Source organism: Cervus canadensis, chromosome 18, assembly GCF_019320065.1.
Source record: "Cervus canadensis isolate Bull #8, Minnesota chromosome 18, ASM1932006v1, whole genome shotgun sequence".
Lineage (NCBI taxonomy): Eukaryota > Metazoa > Chordata > Mammalia > Artiodactyla > Cervidae > Cervus > Cervus canadensis.
In genome coordinates this window covers 14,423,740-14,444,210 of record NC_057403.1, presented here as the reverse complement: position 1 = coordinate 14,444,210, position 20,471 = coordinate 14,423,740, and the positions used below count along the sequence as shown (strand labels likewise).

The 20,471-nt window shown below is 51.6% G+C and overlaps 1 protein-coding gene across 2 annotated transcripts; it reads left to right on the top strand.

Moving 5' to 3' along the window:
- Positions 1–920: 920 nt before the first annotated feature.
- Positions 921–20,079, top strand: CACNG7 (calcium voltage-gated channel auxiliary subunit gamma 7). Of its 2 annotated transcripts, none has more exons than XM_043435095.1 (6): positions 921–1,801; positions 4,174–4,440; positions 5,368–5,454; positions 5,987–6,127; positions 17,888–18,033; positions 18,401–20,079. In XM_043435095.1, the coding sequence occupies exons 2-6, from the start codon at positions 4,245–4,247 to the stop codon at positions 18,656–18,658; spliced, it is 828 nt and encodes a 275-aa protein (XP_043291030.1). In that variant the 5' UTR covers positions 921–1,801; positions 4,174–4,244; the 3' UTR covers positions 18,659–20,079. The 2 variants fall into 2 exon arrangements, with proteins under 2 accessions (XP_043291030.1, XP_043291029.1); XM_043435094.1 differs by having other exon boundaries at positions 924–1,801; positions 4,216–4,440.
- Positions 20,080–20,471: the final 392 nt, after the last annotated feature.

Genomic DNA, 20,471 nt, shown 5'->3' with positions numbered 1-20,471 from the left:
ATGAAGGGGGATGGAGGTGGGACGGTGACTGTACAGAGAAACACACACATAGAGGGGCTGAGTAGGAGGCTGCGGGGGGTGGGGGGCAGACGCAGAGACCCATAAAGTGAGAGAAGATACCCACGGCATGAGCGCAAACAGCAGAGACCCAGAGAAAGCAGAGACACACAGAGAGAGGACCAAAGTGGACACGGGAACGAAAAGGCAGCTGTACGCACAGACAGCTGAGCGTGTCAGGCAGAGATCGGGAGCACAGAGACACAAGCCCACACACATTTGCCCGGAGCAAGGCAAAGCTCCCAGGCACACAGGACAGGCTGAGTCTCGGAGGCTGGGAAGTCGGAAGAGGGAAGACAGAGGCAGCCCTGCCATTGAGAGACCGTACGACAGAGAAACCTGTGAGCTTAAGGCTCAGCGACGTGAGGCGTAGGGCGGACAGACGCACCCTGCGGGCCTCTTTCCCTTGACCCACTTGCGAGTGAGGGGCGTGGAGGGGACAGTCCCAATAGACTACACTTCCCAGCGGACCCTGTGGCAGACCCTCCCCCCAGGCGCGGCCCCCGCCGCCGCCAGGGCTGATGGGAAGTGTAGTCCCTGGATGGGGACAGGCCCGTGGAACGGTGTGCTTCTGTCTGCGTTTGGAGGGGACTGAGCCCCAAAGCTTCACAGGCTCCCTCGGGGAGCCCCGGCGTCTCCTCGTCCCCGCAGACTCGGGTTCCGGAGACTCGGTCTGGCTGGATGCTGGGGCTCCCCCTGTCTCCCCCCCCCCAGCACAGCCGCGGGGCCCCCATCCGTGCCCGCGGCCCCCAACCCCGGCTCCGACCCTCGGCGGGCGGCCTGCCCCTTTAAGAGTGGCCCCGCTGACATCACGGCGGGGGTGGGGGGGTGCTGGCCCGGCTCCCGGCTCCGCGGCGGCTGCAGGACGCGGCTCCGCTCTGCGCCCGCCCGCCGCTCAGGGGACCCCCGGCCCGGGACGCCCCCTCCCGTCTCCTCCAGCCGCCCAGACCCCAGGCTGCGCCCCCACGCCTGGTCAGAGCCCCAGTCTTCATCAAGGGACCCCCAGGACCGCCCCTGCTGTCTATCCGTCTCAGGGTCTCTCCTCTCTTTCTCTGTCCCTCCCTCTTTCTCTCCCTCCTTGTCTCTCTCTCTCTACCTCAAGGTCTCTGGGCCTCAGCATCTCGCAGCCCAAAGGCCTTTGACAGTCTGCCTGTCTCTCTGTGACCTCTCCACTTCCAGGAGCCTAGAATCTCTGAGCCTGGGGGAAGAGGGGGCCTGCCTAGATCCGGTCTCTGCCTCTCCATCTCTCTGTCTCTTCCAGGCCATCTCTGTGTCTCCTCCAGTCTCCAGACCCGGGAGTCTCAGAATTTCACAGCCTCCGGGTCTCAGCTCTGGGCAGCCTCTCCGCCTCCCCGTGCGCCCCTGCCCCTCTCGGGCTCCCCTGCCTCTGTTTCTATTCTCTCTCGCTCCCTGCCTCCCCCATTCTCGAGGCCCATCTCCCTCCCTCCCCGCATCCTATCTCCCCCCTCCTCCTTTCCTGCCCCTCCCCTCCTCCGCAGTAGCCAATGAGCGGCCGCCGGTCCCAGCTCCCGGCGTCGTCCGCCGAGTGAGGCCGCGGGCGCGGGGGGTGGGGGGGTGGGAGGCCGGGAGGGGGCCGGGACGCCGGGCTCCGGGGCGGGGGCGGGGGGCGCGGGCACCGGCGACCCCGGTGGCGGCGGCGGCGGCGGCGGCCGGGGGAAGCCGCGGGGTCGGTCATGCGGCTGCGGGGCCCGCGGCCCGGAGCGTCCGCCAAGCCCTGAGCGAGGTGAGCGCGAGGGGAGAGTCCGGGAACCAGGTTGGTGGGGGGCGGGGGGTCCTCCTGAGGCGGCTGGGGGTCTGGACTAAACGGGGCTGAGTGGCTCCTGGGGATGAGATGCCCGCGATCGGACGCCCGAGTTCGGGGGGCAATGGGCGATGGAGGGATGTTTAGGCCTGAGGAACCCGGGGGGACGGAGTCCGAGGGTCCCAGAACGGGGCAACCGTACTCTCAGCCTCCGAACCTCGGAGACCGTGGGCACGGGAGAGGGTGCGGGCCGGATCCTCGAGGGAGGCGGTCCTGGTGAGGGAGGAGGGCCCGGGCCCACGAAGGGCCGGCTGTGAGTCTGAGGAGGGGTCCCCGGAAAGAGGGCGTACGTCTCCCCAGGATTGAGGGCCGATGGAGTTTGGACTTGGGGCTTGGAGAATGGGGACCCCCGGGGATCCAAAAGCCTATATCCAGGAAAGGCAGGGATAAAGAAGGATAAGAAGGAGGCTTTGGGCCTGGGGAAGGGAGGGGGGTCCCAAAGGGGGAAGGTTTGGCGGTTGGAGGCGAATGAGGAGATCGGGGCGGGCCGTTGAGAGTGTGGAGGAACCGAGTGAGGAAGGAGGGGCACCCCAAAGCGGGAGTGAGAAGGGTGCCGGTGGGCCACGTCCCAGCCGTCTGAGTCGGTGGAGCCAGTGAGGGGAGCTGAGGTCAGCTACCTGGGACGGAGGCAGCCCGCGAGACAGGGGTTCTGACGCTGGTTTCTGAGATGAGCCGACTGGAAGGAGAGCAGGCAGCTGGCGACCAAGCCCTGGAGCTATGGGGCGGGGGTCGGAGCTCCGGCGGTCTCAGACTCCTGAATCCCTCAGGAGGCGGGAGGTGGGGGGGTGGGGGGAGTGGGGGGAGGTGAGGCGGGGGGGGGGGCGGGGAGGGGTGGAATCCCTAGAGGCTGGGGTTGGGGAGGGGCCCAGACAGGGATGAAGGTTGTCTCAAGCTCCAGGGTTCTTATCCGGGTGGTGTCAAGTTTAAAGAATTTCAATTTCAAGGCTCCAGGAATTCTGGTCAAGGAGAGTGGGGGCTCAAGTCTTGGCCGCATTGTTGGTGGGGGGGAGTGCTGGTTAGGGCTCTTAACCATCACAGTTAAAAAGGTGATGGAGATCGTGGTACTCAGGTAGGTTGAGGGCTCCGGTTGAGATAAGATGGGGATCCCAGTTTGAGTCCCCCAAATCATGAGACTGTGTGGTTTAGGGAGAAATTCTCAGGAAAGGGTGAGTGTGGTGGCTAAGGGATTAGGAGCACCCTGGAAGGAAATCTCCAGATTTAAGATTGGACTTTTTGAGGCCACAGCCATGAACTTGGAAGCTCTCTTGTTTTGAAGGTCCAGGGTTCGGGGGATCTGGGTTCCAGGTTGGAGGTTGAAGAGGGTCTATAATTGGAAGCCTTATCTGGGGGAGCTAGAGTCCAGGTTCTCTGGGAGGGGATTTGAGGGATCTTGTAACGAAAATGGGGATTGCAGACTTCCTGATGTGGGTTTTAGAGTTCAGAGCCCTGATTCCTATTGAACGATGGTCACTTGCTCTTAATAGGATACTGAGAGGTGGGGGTGTGGGGGGAGGATTCCCAGATCAAGGTTTTGGCATTCTGAAGTCTCTAGCCAAAACTCTGCTCCAGGTCTCTAGACCCCAATATCCTGGGAGCCAGCAGCCTGTGATGGAGTTCTAGCACCCCAGGTTCAGAGGCTTGCAGGGATTTGGGATGGTGTGGGGGATTAATGTTCTGGAATCTTGAATCTGGGTTGTCGTCCATGATTTCAGATTAGGATGCCAACTTGAGGTCAAGGCACCATACCAGAGTTAGAAAGTCAAGGTCTTGGCATTAGAATTGGACGTTAAGGGTCAAGAGAAGAGTCCAAGGACTTCTCCAGTGGTCCAGTGGCTAAGACTCTGTGCTCCCAGTGCAGGGGGCCCGGGTTCAATCCCTGGTCAGAGAACTAGATCCCATGTGCCACAACTAAGAGTTTTCAAGCTGCAACTAAGACCTAGCTCAGCCAAATAAATATATATATATATATATATATTTTTAAGATTTCAACTAGAATGGGAGGCTTGAGGTCAAGGCCAGGGTACAGGATTAGGGTCCCTGGTTAGCGACCCACTTGGGGGATTTCCGGTTCCCATTAAGAGTCAAAAAAGGGGGATCAGGGTGTCAGGTCCGGGCACGGAGTCGGGATTGGTGGCCTAGGTTAGGATTTCTAGACAAGTTACTGGTCCAAACCCTGGCTGGACTCACGGGTCAGGGCCCAGGGGGCAGATAGGAGAGAGTTCCGTTCGGGGGGTTGCTGGTTCTGACCCAGGGCCGGTGTCCCCCGTGGTTGCATGCTGTCTGGGGGACTCTAGCGGCCCCAGCGGGGCTCTCCACTGGAGCTCCCGGTCCCTCAGGCCCCGCAGGGCGCCCCCCGCCGCTGAGGATGAGTCACTGCAGCAGCCGCGCCCTGACCCTGCTGAGCAGCGTGTTCGGTGCGTGCGGCCTGCTGCTCGTGGGCATCGCCGTCAGCACGGACTACTGGCTGTACATGGAGGAGGGAACCGTGCTGCCGCAGAACCAGACCACGGAGGTCAAGATGGCGCTGCACGCTGGCCTGTGGCGAGTCTGCTTCTTTGCAGGTACAGGCCTCACCTGCCCACCAGTCAACCGTCCCTGCCTTTGCGTGGCACCTGAGAGTCCTCATCCACACTTCCCTCCCACGGGTACCCGAAACCCAGAAATCAAACCCGTGTCTCTCCTGGACAGTCACATGTCTACCTGGAGATTCTATATCTAAGGTTTGCCAGGTGGCCGCATTGCGTAAAGAATCCGCCCGCCAGTGCAGGGAGACGCAAGAGACGCGGGTTTGATCCCTGGGTCAGGAAGATCCCCTGGAGAAGGAAATGACAACCCACTTCAGGATTCTTGCCTGAAGAATCCTATGGACAGAGGAGCCTGGCGGGCTGCAGTCCATGGGGTTGCAAAGAATCAGACACGACTTAGCAGTGGAGCGCGCGTGCGCGCGCGCACACACACACACACACACTCAATTTCTAGCGCTTTTGTCCCTGGATTCAAGAACCCGAACGATCACACAATCTCCAGGTCCCTAATCCCCAGTAACCCCCTGGAGCCCCTCGCCCCAGAGAAACAGTAATCCTAGTTCAGAACTTGTCTCCTGTACAGTTCCGTTTTTGAATGGGAAGGATAAACAATATCTATGCCTCCCAGCTACTACGGACATCTCTCATTCTAGGAATCCTTTCCCACCTCAACCCCCAGACCTTTCCCTCTTTAAGGATCCAGGAGACCTGGCCCATAACCCCTTCTTACTAGAGACTCTGGCTTCCAGCTTGTCTTCCTCCAACCAACTTGCAACTAGGGCAACTTGAAATAGGAGCTGCCAGACTCCTGCCCACACCCTTCTGTGACCCCCTAAGAGGAGCACAAATGAAGTACAGAGTAATACAGAATAGACAGACACTAATCCCCAGAACATTCCCATCCTGGGGTCTCTTGACTGTGCGTCCTGCCCCTGACCGCCCTGCCTTCTTATCTTCCCCCAGGCCGGGAAAAGGGTCGCTGCGTGGCCTCAGAATATTTCCTTGAACCAGAGATCAACTTGGTGACGGAAAACACGGAGAATATTCTGAGTGAGGGGAAGCAGGGGGATGGGAGGGTTAGGCAACCAAGGGGCAGAGTGACAGGACGGGTCCTGGGGAAAAGGTCAGGCCAGTTGGCGCTAGTGGTAAAGAACCCGCCTGCCAATGCAGGAGTCGTAAAGAGATGCGGGTTCATCCCCTGGGTCGGGAAGATCCCCTGGAGGAGGAAATGGCAACCCGCTCCAGTATTCTTACCTGGGAAATCCTTTGGACGAAGAAGCCTGGGAGGCTACAGTCCATGGGGTCGCAGAGTCTCGCACACAAGAAAAGGGATGGAGTGGAAGGGAAGCAATGCAGGCTTGAAAGCAAGCAGAGTGGGTGTGTGAGGAGGCGGGGCCAGGTCGAAGGGGGCGGAGCCTGGGAGTGGGTGGAGTCAAGGGCTAAGGGGTGGGGTCAAACCAAGGAGGTGTGGCCTGGGCGAGGGGGTGGGGCCAGCAGTGGAAGTTTCAGAAAGGGGCGAGGGGGTGCAGAGATGAGGAGGATTCAGAGGTGACCTCCGTCTTTCTTCCTACCCCTCCCCCAGAGACAGTGCGCACAGCCACCCCCTTCCCCATGGTCAGCCTCTTCCTTGTGTTCACCGCCTTCGTCATCAGCAACATTGGCCACATCCGCCCGCAGAGGACCATTCTGGCCTTCGTTTCCGGCATCTTCTTCATCCTCTCAGGTAAGCCCAAGGAAAGGACTGACAAGCTCCAGGACCATTTCAGGTGCCAGGAACCTGGGGCTCCTCTTCCAATAAGACCACCACTTCCTTGCTGGGTAATCCTGAAGGAATTGCAGAACCTCTCTGAGCCCCACTTTGCTGCTCTGTGGAATGGAGCATTTCTCAGTGAGCGTTTCTTGGGTGCTAACTGGGTGGCAGGCTCTGTTCTGATACAATAACCTTGTGAGGTAAATGCTATTAATAACCCCATTTTACAGTTATGGAAACACACACTCAGCGGAATGAAGTCATTTACTCAGGGCCATACAACCAGTGAGAGGCAGAGATGGGACTCAACCACACACATTTCGCCTCCAGAGGCTGTATTTTTAACCACTCCTGATATTTTAGCAATTAACAGTTTGCAAGGCTCTTTATGTTCTGCGCGAAGTATTACTGGAACATTTTTCAAACAGAAAAGTCGAAAGAACCCTGTGCCCACCACTTAGAGTTGATCATTACCACATCACAGGATTTGCTTTATCCTGTACCTGTCCATCTATCTTTCTACCCATCCATCCATCTATTTTATTATCATTTAAAAATGAATTTCAGAGCGAGTTGCAGGCATCAGTACTCTTGACTCTAGATTCTTTACCATGCCTGTCACTAGCTAGAGTTCAATGTTTGTTTATAGTTATCTTTTCTTTTGAGATCTAAGGCTCTTTTGCATGAGCAATCTCACAAACGTCTCATAACATCTCTGTCCTGGAGTTATTATTAGAACTAATTTGATAAAATAGGGATACCGGGTCTTGAAATTGTGCAGGGAGTTGCCTGAGATACCAGTGTAAGCTGGTTCCCTAGGGACTCAAGTGTCCTGAGCTCCAGAGGAGAGCTCTTTCTGAAGTGTTCCCATCCTCCAAATTTTAGCTCAGTCCAGTCCAATTCAGTCCAACTCAGCTCAGGTCAGGTCACCTCTGCTCTGACATACTTAACTCCATCAATCTGGCTCAACTGACCCCAATCTATTCTGACTCAGTTCTTCAGTTCAATTCGAATTACTTCAACATGATTTAATTAAACTCCGTTGGGGCCCTTTTAATTCAGTTGATATTTTATGAACAAAGCCCGATGTATGTCTTGCTCCCATTACGTCCCCTGGGGCCTGCACTCGGCCACATCTTTGGAGTCAGCTCTGCAAATAATTGGAGATGGATCTTCAAAAACCCCCTCCCCCAGCCTCCTCCCGGCTCCTCACCCAGCTTTCTCTGGGCTAAACCTCCCCCGTGCCTCCAACCTAACCTGACAAGACCTCTTCCCCAGGAAAGCAGGGTGCAACCTCCGTGCAAACTTGAATCACAGCATGCAGAGCCAGACACCAAGCTAAAATAAGACAAGTATCATATCACCATTTCAGAGTGTCAGATGGAAAAATTGTAGCCTAGAGAGACAGAAAGTGGGGCAAGGGTAGGGAGCATGGGGACTTTGATTCAACCCACCTGAAATGTTCGAAGGAAAATCCTATTGTTCGTGATTTACAGAAGTGGAAACCAAAGAGGCGATAAAGCTGATAAATGACAGTGTTGGCATTGGAATCAAGGGTGTTCTCATCCCAAAAGCCATGCTTATATCAATGCATCAGGACCTGACTTCCCAAGGTCAAGTTAAGTATCAGTTGGTGTTGTCAGGGCTGGAAATCAGGCCTCTGATGTAACAATAGAGTAATTTAGGGGCATTGAACCCCACTTCCTGAACTTCACTTTATAGACTATCGTCTATGCACCCCACCAGAGATAGCCAAGGTTGCAGCCTGTAGTGGCTGAAGGTTCATGCTGCTGTGAACCTAGAAAGACCTGGGTTAAAATCCTGCCACTTAGCCTGTGAGCCACAGCCTTCCTTTCTGGAGCTGTTGACTGGGCAGCCTTGGTCAGGGGTGGGAAAACTTTTTGCTCAGGGCCAGACAGTAAATAGTCTGGGCTTTGTTGGAGTGCCAAAGCAGCCAGAGGGGAAGCAGTGGGCCTAGCTGTGTTCCAATAATCTTAGTTAAGGAGCCTGAAATTTGAATTCAACCTAGTTTTCATGGATCGTGAGATTTTATTATTCTTTTTTCTTTTTTTTTTCTGACCATTAAAAAAAAAAAATGTAAAAACCACACTTAGCTTGCAAACTGTACAAAAACAGGCAGTGGGACCAATAGTTTTCTGACCGACCCCTGGCCTAGATCATGGATGTGAAGGCCCACCACAGGGCCTGGTCTATAGCAGTAAGTGCTCAGCATGTGGTAGTTTTAAATAAATAAATGCATACTCACATACAGTCATGAATAGTAGTAGTAGCGACAGCAACCATAATAGAAAACAGTTAATTGAGTGCCACGGTTTGGGGAAGTCCTAAGTGCTTTGTGCAAATTAAGTTATTTCTTTTTCTTCACCTCATAAGGCAGATACTATTTTTATTCCCATTTTCCATTTGAGGAAGCAGAAAGCTCTCAGAAGTTCAGTTGCTCCACAGTGGAAGCGGGATTCCAGACCGGTCTTTCACCCTGGCATTCTACTGCCTCACCGCAATTAAAAGTCATAAAGACAAAGGGGATTAGAAGAGAGGAGAGGCGGGGGACTTCCCTGGTGGTCCAGTGGCTAAGACTCCATGGTCCCAGTGCTGGGGACCCGGGGTTCCATCCCTGGTCAGAGAACTAGATCCCACATGGCCAGCAACAAAGATCAAAGATCCCACACGCACATCTAAGACCCAGCTAGCTGAAAGAAAGAAAAGAAGGAAAGGGTGGAATTAGTACCAGAATCTTAGATCTTGGAATGGAATGTAGTAGTGCAACCACTTCATGTTCCCAATGAGGAAACTGAGACTTAGAAAGAGACAAGAGTTGACCAAGGTCTGGTAAATGACGATGTTGACATTCAGTTTTGGAGAAAGTGGCAGGAGGGATAGGGTGTTGATGATCCCTCAGGGTCCTGTGTTGGGAACAGATTAAAAGGAAAGAGATTGGAAGTGGAGGAGGCTTATGCAGTGGTCCAGGCAGGAGCAGATAAGGTTCTAGCTGGGGAGGGAGATGGGAGGATAAAGGTGACTGGATGGCTTTGAGAAAGAAGGATGTTGACAGAAGAATCAATAGAACCAGATGACTGACTGGGTGTGATTGGTGAGAGAAGGGGGAGGAGGCTGGAGTGACATTGGTTTTCTTTTTCCAGGTCAGATGAGGCAAGCTTCCTGTGCCTGGCTCATATTAACCCCTGCTCCTCAAACATGTTCCATGTGTCTGCTCTTTCATTCATTCACTCATCAAACAGTTACAGAAACATCTTCTATGCCATGCCCTTACTGAGCACTGGTGACATGCTGAATCTTAAATGGCAATCTTCATGCAGTCAGCCACAAAACAGCTCCCAGCTGCATGCCCATCAATGCTGGTCACGCAACACTTAAATCCCTTCAGTGCCTCAATGCATTTCTATTGCACTTAGAATACATCCCAACTCCTCATGCTGACTTACAAGGTCTTACATGATTTGGCTACTGCTCAGACTTCTGGTCTCATTTTTCCTAACTCACTAACACTCTCTCCACTGCTGCACTGCCCTTGAAATGCTAATCTCAACCTCACTTTTGCAAGCATTAACCCTCCATGCTTGGAAGTCTCTTTCTCCTAATTCCCCAACTTTCCCTCTTCAGATTTTCTTTCTCTGACAATGGTACCCAATGTTGCTTTGCCCCCACTATACTACCCATCACATTCCCTATTTGATATTTGCTTTATAGCACTTATTGCTAGCGTCATCTTATTCATTTTCTGCCTGCTTCCACCGGAATGTAAACTCCAAAAGGCAGGAAGGGACTTCCCTAGTGATCCAGCAGCTAAGACATTACACTTCCGGTGCAGGGGACCTGGGTTTGATCTTTGTCCAGGGGACTAGATCTCACATGCTGCAACTAAGAGTTCACAAGCTGCAACTAAGGAAAGAGCCCCAGTCCTGCAACTAAGACCCAGTGCAGCCAAATAAATAGATAAATAAAAGGCAGAGACATGCTCATGCTTGTATCTTCAGAGCCTAGATGAGTTGCTGGTACAAAGTCCATGATGAAATATTTGTAGAAGAGATCCTTGATAAGGAAAGTTCAAGGCATTCTGAGAAAAGGGAAGATGCTTTAAGCTGACAGAGTAGGGTGCTGGAGAGGGTGGGAGGGACCAGAATTTCAAGAGCAGGTGACATCTAAATTGATGCAGAAAGGGCGAGGGGGAGTTTTTCAAGTAAAGAGAGAAAAGTGCCTGGTACAGAGATGCAATTCACAGCATGCGTTAAGACCCTAGAAAGCGGTAAGACTGAGGTAGCCGCCCGTGTAGCTCTCCATGGTCCTGAAATTCTTTGTTCTAAATCCAGGTTGTTCTATTCAGCTTGGAATGTAGGTGATTCTTGCCTTCTGTGCTCTAAGAATTCTGAGCAGATGTAGTGGAGGGGGGAGGGAGAAGGCCGGATTACAGAGAAAGGAAGAGGGAAGGAGAGAGAAAAAAGAGGGGAGGAGGAAAAAACGGGAAAGAAGGTTATTTTTAGAGAACCAGAGTCACCGTAAAATGCCCAGGAAGGAGAAAGAATGACAAGAACAGCTTCTGACATTGTTTTTAGATAACTTTCAATCATTAAAACAAAAACAAGAGCAAAAGCAACAACAGAAAGCTCCTTCTCTTCAGAAACGTTTGTTCCCTTCTCATCAACCCTGTTCCTGACTCTCTGTAGGGAGAATGTTTGTCTTTTAGATCTGAAATGTGAAATGGGCCTTGAGGTGAGACAGGAGTGTTTTGCAGGTTTTCAGATCAAAAAGAGCCTGGATAATCAGACTGAGGAGCGAATACTTTCTCCCATGGATACTAGGGTGCCGAGAAAGGATTTTGACAAGAGGAGGGCAGAGTCTGATATGGGTTTTATTTAGTTATTTAGACCAGGGATGGAACCCGGGCAACTTGCAGTGGTAGGGCAGAATCCTAACCACTGGACTGCTAGGGAACTCCCTGGTATGGGTTTTTAGAAAGAACCAGTATCTGAAACAAAACAAAAACATACAGGACTTCCCTGGCGGTCCAGAGGTTAAGACTTCACCTCCCAATGCAAGCGGTGTGGGATCGATCCCTAGCTGGGGAACTAAGATCCCACATGCCTCGAAGTGTGGCAAAAATAAGAAAAGAAAGAAACAACAGTATCTAAAATAGGGAGATGGGTTTGAAGGCAATGGAACAGGCACAGGGAATAAGCCTCAGCTGGATTAGAGGACTTGGGGACGCACAAAGGGATTTTAGATTTATGAGAGATTCAGGAAGGAAAATAGACATGATCTGATAGTTGACCATCCTTGGATGAGGGGAGTGGGATTAAAAGGACTCCCCTGGGCTTCCCAGGTGGCTCTAGTGGTAAAGAACCCACCTGCCAATGCATGTAGATGGAAGAGACGCATGTTCAATCCGTGGGTCGGGAAGATCCCCTGGAGAAGGAAATGGCAACCCACTCCAGTATTCTTGCCTGAAGAATCCCACAGACTGAAGAGCCTGGTGGGCTGCAGTCCACGGGGTCTCACCGAGTTGGACGCGACTGTAGCAACTGAGCACGCAAGCACTCTGTTTTAACTTTACCATTTGAAAGTAAGTTGCAGGCATCACTAAGCATTTTAATATGCATCTCTTAAGAGTAATGACATTTTTCTACATAACTGCAAGACCATTATTAAACCTAGAAATTTTACAATAATTCCATAATATAATCCATTCCATTTTCAAACTGTCCTCGTCATTCTAAGAATGCCTTTTATAGCTTTCCCCGCAGAAACAGGATTCAGTCTAAGTTTATGCATTGCATTTAGTTAATTTCTCTTTTAGTCTAGACTAGTTCTCATACTATATTTTTTACAACACTGACTTTTAAAATATATTTCATTATGAAAATATAGAAAGGATAGTGTGGTGTGCCATGCACCCTTCACTCAGTTTCAACAATTATCAACATATGGCGAAGCTTTTTTTAGTCAAACTTGCCATATCTCCCTTCTGCACTTCACTACAGGATTTTAAAGTCAGTCTCCAGCATTAAATCATCTTATCCACTAATATTTCAGTATATCTCTAAGAAATTAGTACTTTGTTATTTAACATAGCCACACTGCCATTATCTGCCCAAATAATGAAGAATCGCTGCTTAATATAAATTAATATCTAGCCAGAGTTCAACTTCCCCACTTGTCTCATAAATGCCTTCTTAAAAATTTTTACAATTAGTGTGTTGGAAACCAGGATCCAAATTCCACTTGTGCATTTAGTTGATAGATCTCTGAAGCCTCTTTTAATCTCTAATAGTCCCTCTCCTATTTTTTCTTGCCATTCATTTGAAGATATCTAGTCATTTGCCTCATGTAATCTCCACACTTTTGATCTTTCTGTTGTGTCCTTGTGTTGTGATCTTAACATGTCCATCCACTCTGTGTTTTCCTGTAAAATTGTAGATCAGATCCAGGTTTGACTTTGGGGGTGGGGGAGTGGGGCAAAAATACCTCATAGATAGGCGGTGTTATTAAGTCCTACTGCATTGCATCAGTAGACATAACACTATCTGTTTGCCTCTCTTTTTGAGATGTTAAGATTAATCACTGGCTTAAGTATTATAATTTGGCTCATACCATTGTCCTTTTGAAATCTATAAGACAGGATGTCCTGTAGAACACCCCACATCCTGCCTCTGTTTGATTGTTTCCTCATGGCATCATTTGACTTCTTCCTCTTCCTTTGTATTTTCTGTAACCGGCAGTTATGTCCAAGGTAGAGACTTGATTAGATTCTAGTTAAGTAGGTTTGGTAAGATTTAGAAGTGGTGCCATATTCTTTATAGCCCATCACTTCAGGTAGCAAATAATGTCAAGTTGTTCCCACAAGGAGTGGAAAAATGTTTGCACCCCCTTGGTAAAGGGGGTGATCATTAGAGCTCTCCTTTGAAAAGGCACATTTTTCTCTTTACAATGAATAAGCCATTTGCAGGGTAACATTTTTGAATCTTCAGGGAGTGGAATTCCTGTTTGGGGACACCTGTTTCATTTAAAATTTGTTGTTTTGGCAAATTTTTAAACGTACAGAAAAGTTGCAAGAACAGCACAAAGAATTCTCATGTTCTTCAGCTGGACCAAGTTTTAACGTTTTGCTACCTTTGTCTTTTTTTATTATTATTATCACTATTCATTTATTTCTGGCTGCTTTGGGTCTTCATTGTGGTGCACGGACTCCAGAGTTCATGGGCTCAGTTGCTCTAGGGCATATGGGATCATCCCCGGCCAGGGAGTGAACCTGTGTCCCTGCATTGGAGGGTGGACTCCCAACCACTGGACCACCAGGGAAGTCCCCCACCTTTGTCTTTTTCTCTGTCTTATGTGTATATCAGTCAGCTCAGATCAGTCGCTCAGTCGTGTCTGACTCTTTGTGACCCCATGGATGCGGCACACCAGGCTTCCCTGTCCATCACCAACTCCTGGAGCTTGCTCAAACTCATGTCCATCGAGTCAGTGATGCCATCCCACCATCTCATCCTCTGTCGTCCCCTTCTCCTCCTGCCTTCAATCTTTCCCAGCATCAGGGTCTTTTCCAGTGAGTCAGTTCTTCGCATCAGGTGGCCAAAATATTGGAGTATATGTGTGTATATGGGCATATATCTATATGTTATTAATACATTATATTACCATAGATAACCACTTGAACATAAGTTGCAAACACCTCACCCTTTTAAAATTTTTTTGTTTTTTAATTTTTACAATGTTGTGCTGGTTTCTGCCATACGACAATGACAATCAACCATAATTATACACATGTCCCCTCCCTTCTGAGCCTCCCTCCTCTCCCCTCATCCCACCCTCTAGGTCATCCCAGAGCACCAGACTGGGCCCCCTGTACCACACAGCATCTTCTCACCAACTATCCATTTTACACACACTAGAAACACTTCACTCTTAAATACATCAGCATCAGATATCTCCTAAGGACAAGTATATTTCCTTTCCTAAGCATAGTACCATCATCCAATTCAGGAAGTTGAACATTTATACAGTTTTACAGCTAATACACAATCCATATTCAAATTTCATCAGTTGTCTGCACGCTGCCTTTTTTGATATTTTAAACATTTTTGGCCGTTCTCAGTCTTGGCTGCTGCTTGCAGGCTTTCTCTAGCTGTGGCGAGCCGGGGCTCCTCACTAGGTGCACAGCGCTCTCATCGCCGGGGCTGCTCCTGTTTTGGGGCATGCGCACTAGGCTCTCAGGCTTCAGTAGTTGTGATGCACCGGCTTAGTTGCTCCACAGCACCCACACTACCTTTTTTTTTCCCCCACTGGCTGCTCCCCGGGGCCTGTGGGATCCCAGTTCCCTGACCAGGGATCGAACCCAAGCTCCCTGTAGTGGAAGAACAGAGTCTTCCCTGGACCATCAGGGAAGTCCCCACACTGCTTTTTATGGTCCGTTTTTCCCCTGATTCAAGATCCAGGCTAGGATTCCGCTCTGCATGTCCTTGATGTGTCTCTTTTCATCTTTTATATAGTTCCTATGCCTTAAAAAAAAAATCTTTCATGTTGACGTTTATTTTTGAAGAATGCAACCAGTGTTTGTAAAACGCCCCACATTTTCTCCTGGAGTGGATCCAGGTTACACATTTCCAGCAGGGACACTACATAAATGAAGTGGTGGTGTGATCCCATCAGGAGGTCGGGGTGTCCGTTTGTCCCACTATTGGTAATGTTAGCTTCAGGCACTTGGTTCAAACGGTATCTTTCAGGCTCCTTGATGATAAAGGGGGCTTTCCAAAGTATCTTTGTAATGAACAGATATTCCACGAGGAGATTCTGTCATTCAGTGATTTAACAACCTCTGATGATGCTTGCCTGCAGCCTAATATCATTGTGTGCATGCGTGCTAAGTCGCTTCAGTCATGTCTGGCTCCTGGTGACCCTATGGGCTGCAGCTGTTGCTGGGCATGGGCTTTCTCTAGTTGCAACGAGTGGGTGCTCCTCTCTAGTTGTGGAATCTCCCCAGGTCAGGGACCAAACCCGTGTCCCCTGCATGGGCAGGCGGATTCTTCACCACTAAGCCACCAGGGAAGTCCTGATCTACTTTCTCTGTCTATGGATTTGCCTATTTTGGACATTTCCTATAAATGGAAGTGTACAATATGTGGTCTTCTGCATCGAGCTTCTTTCACTTAGCATATTTTCTAGGTTCCACCATGTGGCAGTATAAATCAGCACTCCATTCCTTTTTTTGGCTGAATACTATTCCTTTATATGGCTATACCACATTTTGTTTATCCATGCAGTTGATAGACATTTGGGTTGTTTCCACGTTTTGGCTATTATGAATAATGCTGCTGCAAACATTGCTGCACAAGTTTTTGTGTAAGCATATGTTTCCAGTTCTCTCGGCTAAATACCTAGGAGTGGAATCGCTGGGTCATATGGTAATTCTATCTTTAACGCTTTGAGGAACTGCCAAATGAAATTCCTATACTTTTTACATGCCACAAAATACTCTTCTTCTGATTTTTTTTTTTCAACCACTTAATCATATAAAAGTCATTCTTAGCTAGTAGACCATACAGGAACAGGGGGTGGGCTGGATTTAGCCCTGGGTCGGGGCGGGGGGGGGTCGTTTTTTGTTAACGCCTTTCGTAGGCAGTGGAAGCAATTCAGATTTATTCTGGGTGTGATGGACACACAGATGTTTGTTTGTGTAATAGGATTCTAGGGGAAGGTGCTAATGAGGATTATGGAGATTAATTTAGGGCCAGGGATTTTACTGCCTCCTTAAGCCACCTTTAACAGATTCCTATGTGGCACAGCAGTAAAGAATCCACCTGCCAAGGCAGGAGACAGGAGACATGAGTTCAATTCCTGGGTTGGGAAGATCCCCTGGAATTGGCAACCCATTCCAGGATTCTTGCCTGGAAAATCCCATGGACAGAGAGGCCTGGTGGGCTACAGGGTTGCCAAGAGTCAGACATGACTGAGCATACACCCACTGCAAGCCACCCTTGTATGGCTACGGTTTAAAAGAAAGTTCACCTTCAAGCTTCCCTGGTGGTCAAATGGTTGACTCCAAGTTCCAGTGTACAGGGCATGGGTTCAATCCCTAGTCAGGGAACTAAGGTCCCACATGCCACTCATATAAAATATATATGTTTATTTTATATACATATATATGTTAGAAAAAGAAAGTTCAGCTTAAGGAAGTGATACTTGCCTCTTAAAAATTCTCAAATGAGACTTCTCTCCATTTTCTCCCTGTACCTCTATATTCTCAACTCTAAACAGAGATAAAAATTGTACCTACTTGAAAGTGTTATTGTGAGGTTTGAATGAGTTAATGCATATAAGACACTCAGAATGGTGCCTGGCACAGAGCAAGACCTACACAAGCAGCTGCTATTATTATTGTTGTTGTTATTGATGTTATTATCTATACAGCCTCAGTTCAGCTTCATCCTCCCCCCTGTGGGCCTATCATAGCTCCAGCATTTCTCCCCTCCAATCCCTTCCCACAACCTATCAGCCCCCAAAGGATCTTCTAACACTTCAGTCTGGCCCTGTCCTCCCTCTGCTCCCAACATTCCGTGGCTCCCTAGTGCCCTCGCCATCAATGCCAAGCTCCTCAGACTGGCATTTGAGGCTCATCATGACAATGCCCCTGCCCAACCTTCTCTGGCTTCACTTCTGGTGGCTGTGGGCCATGTTTTTTAGCTGCATGGATGGATCAGTTTAGCGTTCCCCCTCCAATTCTGGTTGGAACAATGCTAGTCCCTCTGCCTTGCCTGGGGTGGTATCAGGGTTTTCCTGCATTCTTCCCTGTGCCTCATCCTTTGGGATTTAGGACAAAATCCAGCTTCCAGGAAACTTTCCTTGACTCCTTCCACTCCTACCCCCAGGTGGCTTTGGTGCCTTTTCTAGACCTATGGATCTTTACGCTACTATTTCATCTGCAATTTTTTTAAAATTAATTTTTCTGGTGCACACACAGTATGTGTGAGATCTTTGTTCCTTGACCATGGATCAAACCAGCACCCCCTGCAATGGAAGTTTGCAGTCTTAACCACTGACCGCTAGGGAAGTCTCTGTGCTACCATTTCTCTTACAGTACTTGTCACCATGGATGTGACTGCTGGCCAGTGTCCATATTTGCCTTCCCCAACTGCGCTGTGAGCCCCTGGATGGCAGATCAGGGATGCAGGGGTGGGAGGAGGGAGGAGGAGGCTATTGATTTATCTCTAGACTCCCTGCACCCAGCCCAGGACCAGTCCACAAGGGACTTCAATTGATGGGAGCTTCCCTGGTAGCTCAGACTGCAAAGAATCCATCTGCAATGCAGGAGACCCTGGCTCAAGAAATTCCCCTGGAGAAGGGATAGGCCACCCATTCCAGTAGTCTTGGACTTCCCTGGTGGCCCAGACAGTAAAGAATCCACCTGCAATGCGGGAGACCTGGGTTCCATCCCTGAGTTGGGATGATCCTCTGGAGGGGGGCATGGCAACCCACTCCAGTATTCTTGTCTGGAGAATCCCCATGGACAGAGGAGCCTGGCGGGCTACAGTCCATGGGGTCGCAAAGAGTCCAACACGACTGAGTGACTAAGCACAGCACAGTCCAGGATAGAATGGGGTGGGGGGTGGGGGGAGAAGATGGCAGTGGGATGCAGGGGGCCTGGGGCTGGGGAAAGGGGTCTACTGCTAGTGGACCAAGGGCATCCCTCTACTCCCCCAGGCCTCTCCTTGGTGGTGGGCTTGGTTCTTTACATTTCCAGCATCAACGACGAGGTCATGAACAGGCCCAGCAGCTCGGAACAGTATTTCCACTATCGCTATGGGTGGTCTTTTGCCTTCGCAGCGTCCTCCTTCCTACTCAAAGAGGTGATGTCTGTGGGGCCCAGACTTCAGAGATTTGAATGGGGACCGGTGGCAGGGGCATGCGCGATTCCTGGGTCCAGGAGGAAGACCAGACCCTCCAGCTCCTGGGGTTCCGGAGGAGAAGGGGGGTGGCCTGGACTCCCAGATATCCGGAAGGATGAAGCGGGGGACTCTGACTCCTTGGATGGGGGAGGGGGGGCGGTGGGGAGGGAGGAGGAGGCCGGGGCCCTAATTCCTGGCTTCTGGGAAAGGAGGAAGCTGGAGGCCTGGAATCCTGGGTCCTGGGAGAGGCGGGGCTGGGGGTCTTGAGCCTTGGGGTCGGGGGTAGCCCGGGGCCAGCCTCGGGGACTCTGGTCCTGCCTTGTCACAGGGAGCCGGCGTGATGTCCGTGTACTTGTTCACCAAGCGCTACGCGGAGGAGGAGATGTACCGCCCGCACCCGGCCTTCTACCGCCCGCGTCTCAGCGACTGCTCCGACTACTCGGGCCAGTTTCTGCAGCCCGAGGCGTGGCGCCGCGGCCGCAGCCCCTCGGACATCTCCAGCGATGTGTCCATACAGATGACGCAGAACTACCCTCCCGCCATCAAGTACCCCGACCATCTCCATATCTCCACCTCGCCCTGCTGAGGCCCCGCCCCCGGAGCGCCCTGCCTCCTCCTCCTCCTCCTCCTCCTCCTCCTCGCGGGTCTCGTCGCGACCGCGCGGCTCCAGCGCAAGTCCTAGGGACGCCTAGTCCCGCGGGGAGGAAACTGCGCGCGCGTTAGCCCAGCCTCGCCGCCGTGGCCCCGCCCTCTCCCTGGTGCCCCGCCCAGCCGCCATAGCCCCGCCCTCTTTCCTGACCGCTCCTCTTCATTGGTCCCTTCCACTTCCAGATGACTCCTCCCCCTGGAAGACACGCCCCTTTCATCAGGCCCTGCCCCCCCGCCGAAAGGCTCCCAGGTTTCCGGGTTCTTTGCGCCCAGGGGCCGAGCGCGCCCACCTCCGTGCAAACCGCCCCAGTTACCTTTCGCCTCGGCCGGGGGCTCTGGGCTGGAGAGTAGGTTCTGGCAGCCGCCAGGAATGCCAAACATCCTCTTCTCCTCTCTGCCCCGGCTAGCCTTTCTCGGCCCGGTCTCACCTCCAGACCTTCGTGGTCCTCGCGTACAGTGAGTGAAGCGGGGGAGGCCCTTCTTGCTCCACCCCACACCCCCACCCCATCTCTAGGGTGGGGTGGGGGCCCGGAGGCCCCGGCTATGGTTAATCTGGCCTCACCCGCCCCCCACTGCACACACGGGAGACCCCGTTCTGTCTCACCTGCTGGACACGTCTCGGCCTTCTGAAGGATACCTGTCTTTTCAAGGGCGCTCTTTAACGGTTTTCTCGCTCTCTCTCAGCTGACCTTGGCTTCTTTTTTCTTCCTCTGCCTCCCCTGCCTCCAGGCCTCCTCTCCACCTGCTCATCCAAAGCCCCCCTAGGTGTATCCAGCCCCCCCACGCCACGCGACAAGAATGGAGACCCTAGGGTGGAGGGAAGTCCTCCACGCCAATTCCACGCCTGTGCTCGCCTCTTCCCCCTCGAGGCCCCGTCGTGGGAGGGAGAGGCAGTAGCGGGGGTCGACACCCCCCAAACCTCGAAGTCTTCCATTTTCTGGCACCTCCCCCCTCATTGAAGTCCCCCTCCCCATCTCAGATCCCCCAACTCTGGCCTCTTTCAAGGGTCCGTCCGCCTCCTAGGACAGATGGGGGGGTTTCACCAGAAACTCACTCACTCCCTTATTAGGGGAGGAGGGGCGAGGTAGCACAGTATTGTACACGGAACCAGACAGGCCCCCTGGGTGGGAGGAGGGGGGCAGGGGAGGGACGGCGGGTTTTTAGTTTGCATCTTAGGTGGGAGGGGGGAGGGGGGACTGCAGCAGTTAACCTGTCTTTACGCAGCGATTTTTAACGAGGCTGGGGGGAGGGGGGGCTTTGGAGATGGGGGGAGGGGTGGGGTGGGGGGCCTGGCTCTGTTATTTACCGTGTATCATATGTAAATACCGACAGAAACTTCAATAAACTTTATTTCAAACACTTCTCTGCCTGTCCGGGGGTGGGGGCATTGGATACAGAGGACGAGTCTAGGTCTCTAGCGGGTATACATGTGTGTGGTGGGGGCGGGGGGGGTGCTACAGAATAAAGTTAGTTGTTTGTTAAACTGCTTAATCATCACAGTTATTAACAATCTCACTTTATGATTCAGTACATGTAAAGCGAGTAGGACAGCAAATGACACAGGTCAGGATCAATAAAAGTTAACTCTTGGTATCACTGACCAGGGCTTCCCAGGTGGTTCAGTGGTAAAGAATTCACCTGCCAATGCAGGAACTGCAGGAGACATGGATTGGGACTGATCCCTGGATTGGGAAGATCCTCTGGAGGAGGGCATGGCAACCCACTTCAGTATTCTTGCCTGGAGATTCTCA

Excerpts from the sequence above, each read along its gene's own strand:
- CACNG7 (XM_043435095.1), top strand. The coding sequence starts at position 4,245 with ATGAGTCACTGCAGCAGCCGCGCCCTGACCCTGCTGAGCAGCGTGTTC. Across the intron at positions 6,128-17,887 it reads CATCTTCTTCATCCTCTCAG|GCCTCTCCTTGGTGGTGGGC; the intron begins GTAAGCCCAAGG and ends CTACTCCCCCAG. Across the intron at positions 18,034-18,400 it reads CCTCCTTCCTACTCAAAGAG|GGAGCCGGCGTGATGTCCGT; the intron begins GTGATGTCTGTG and ends GCCTTGTCACAG.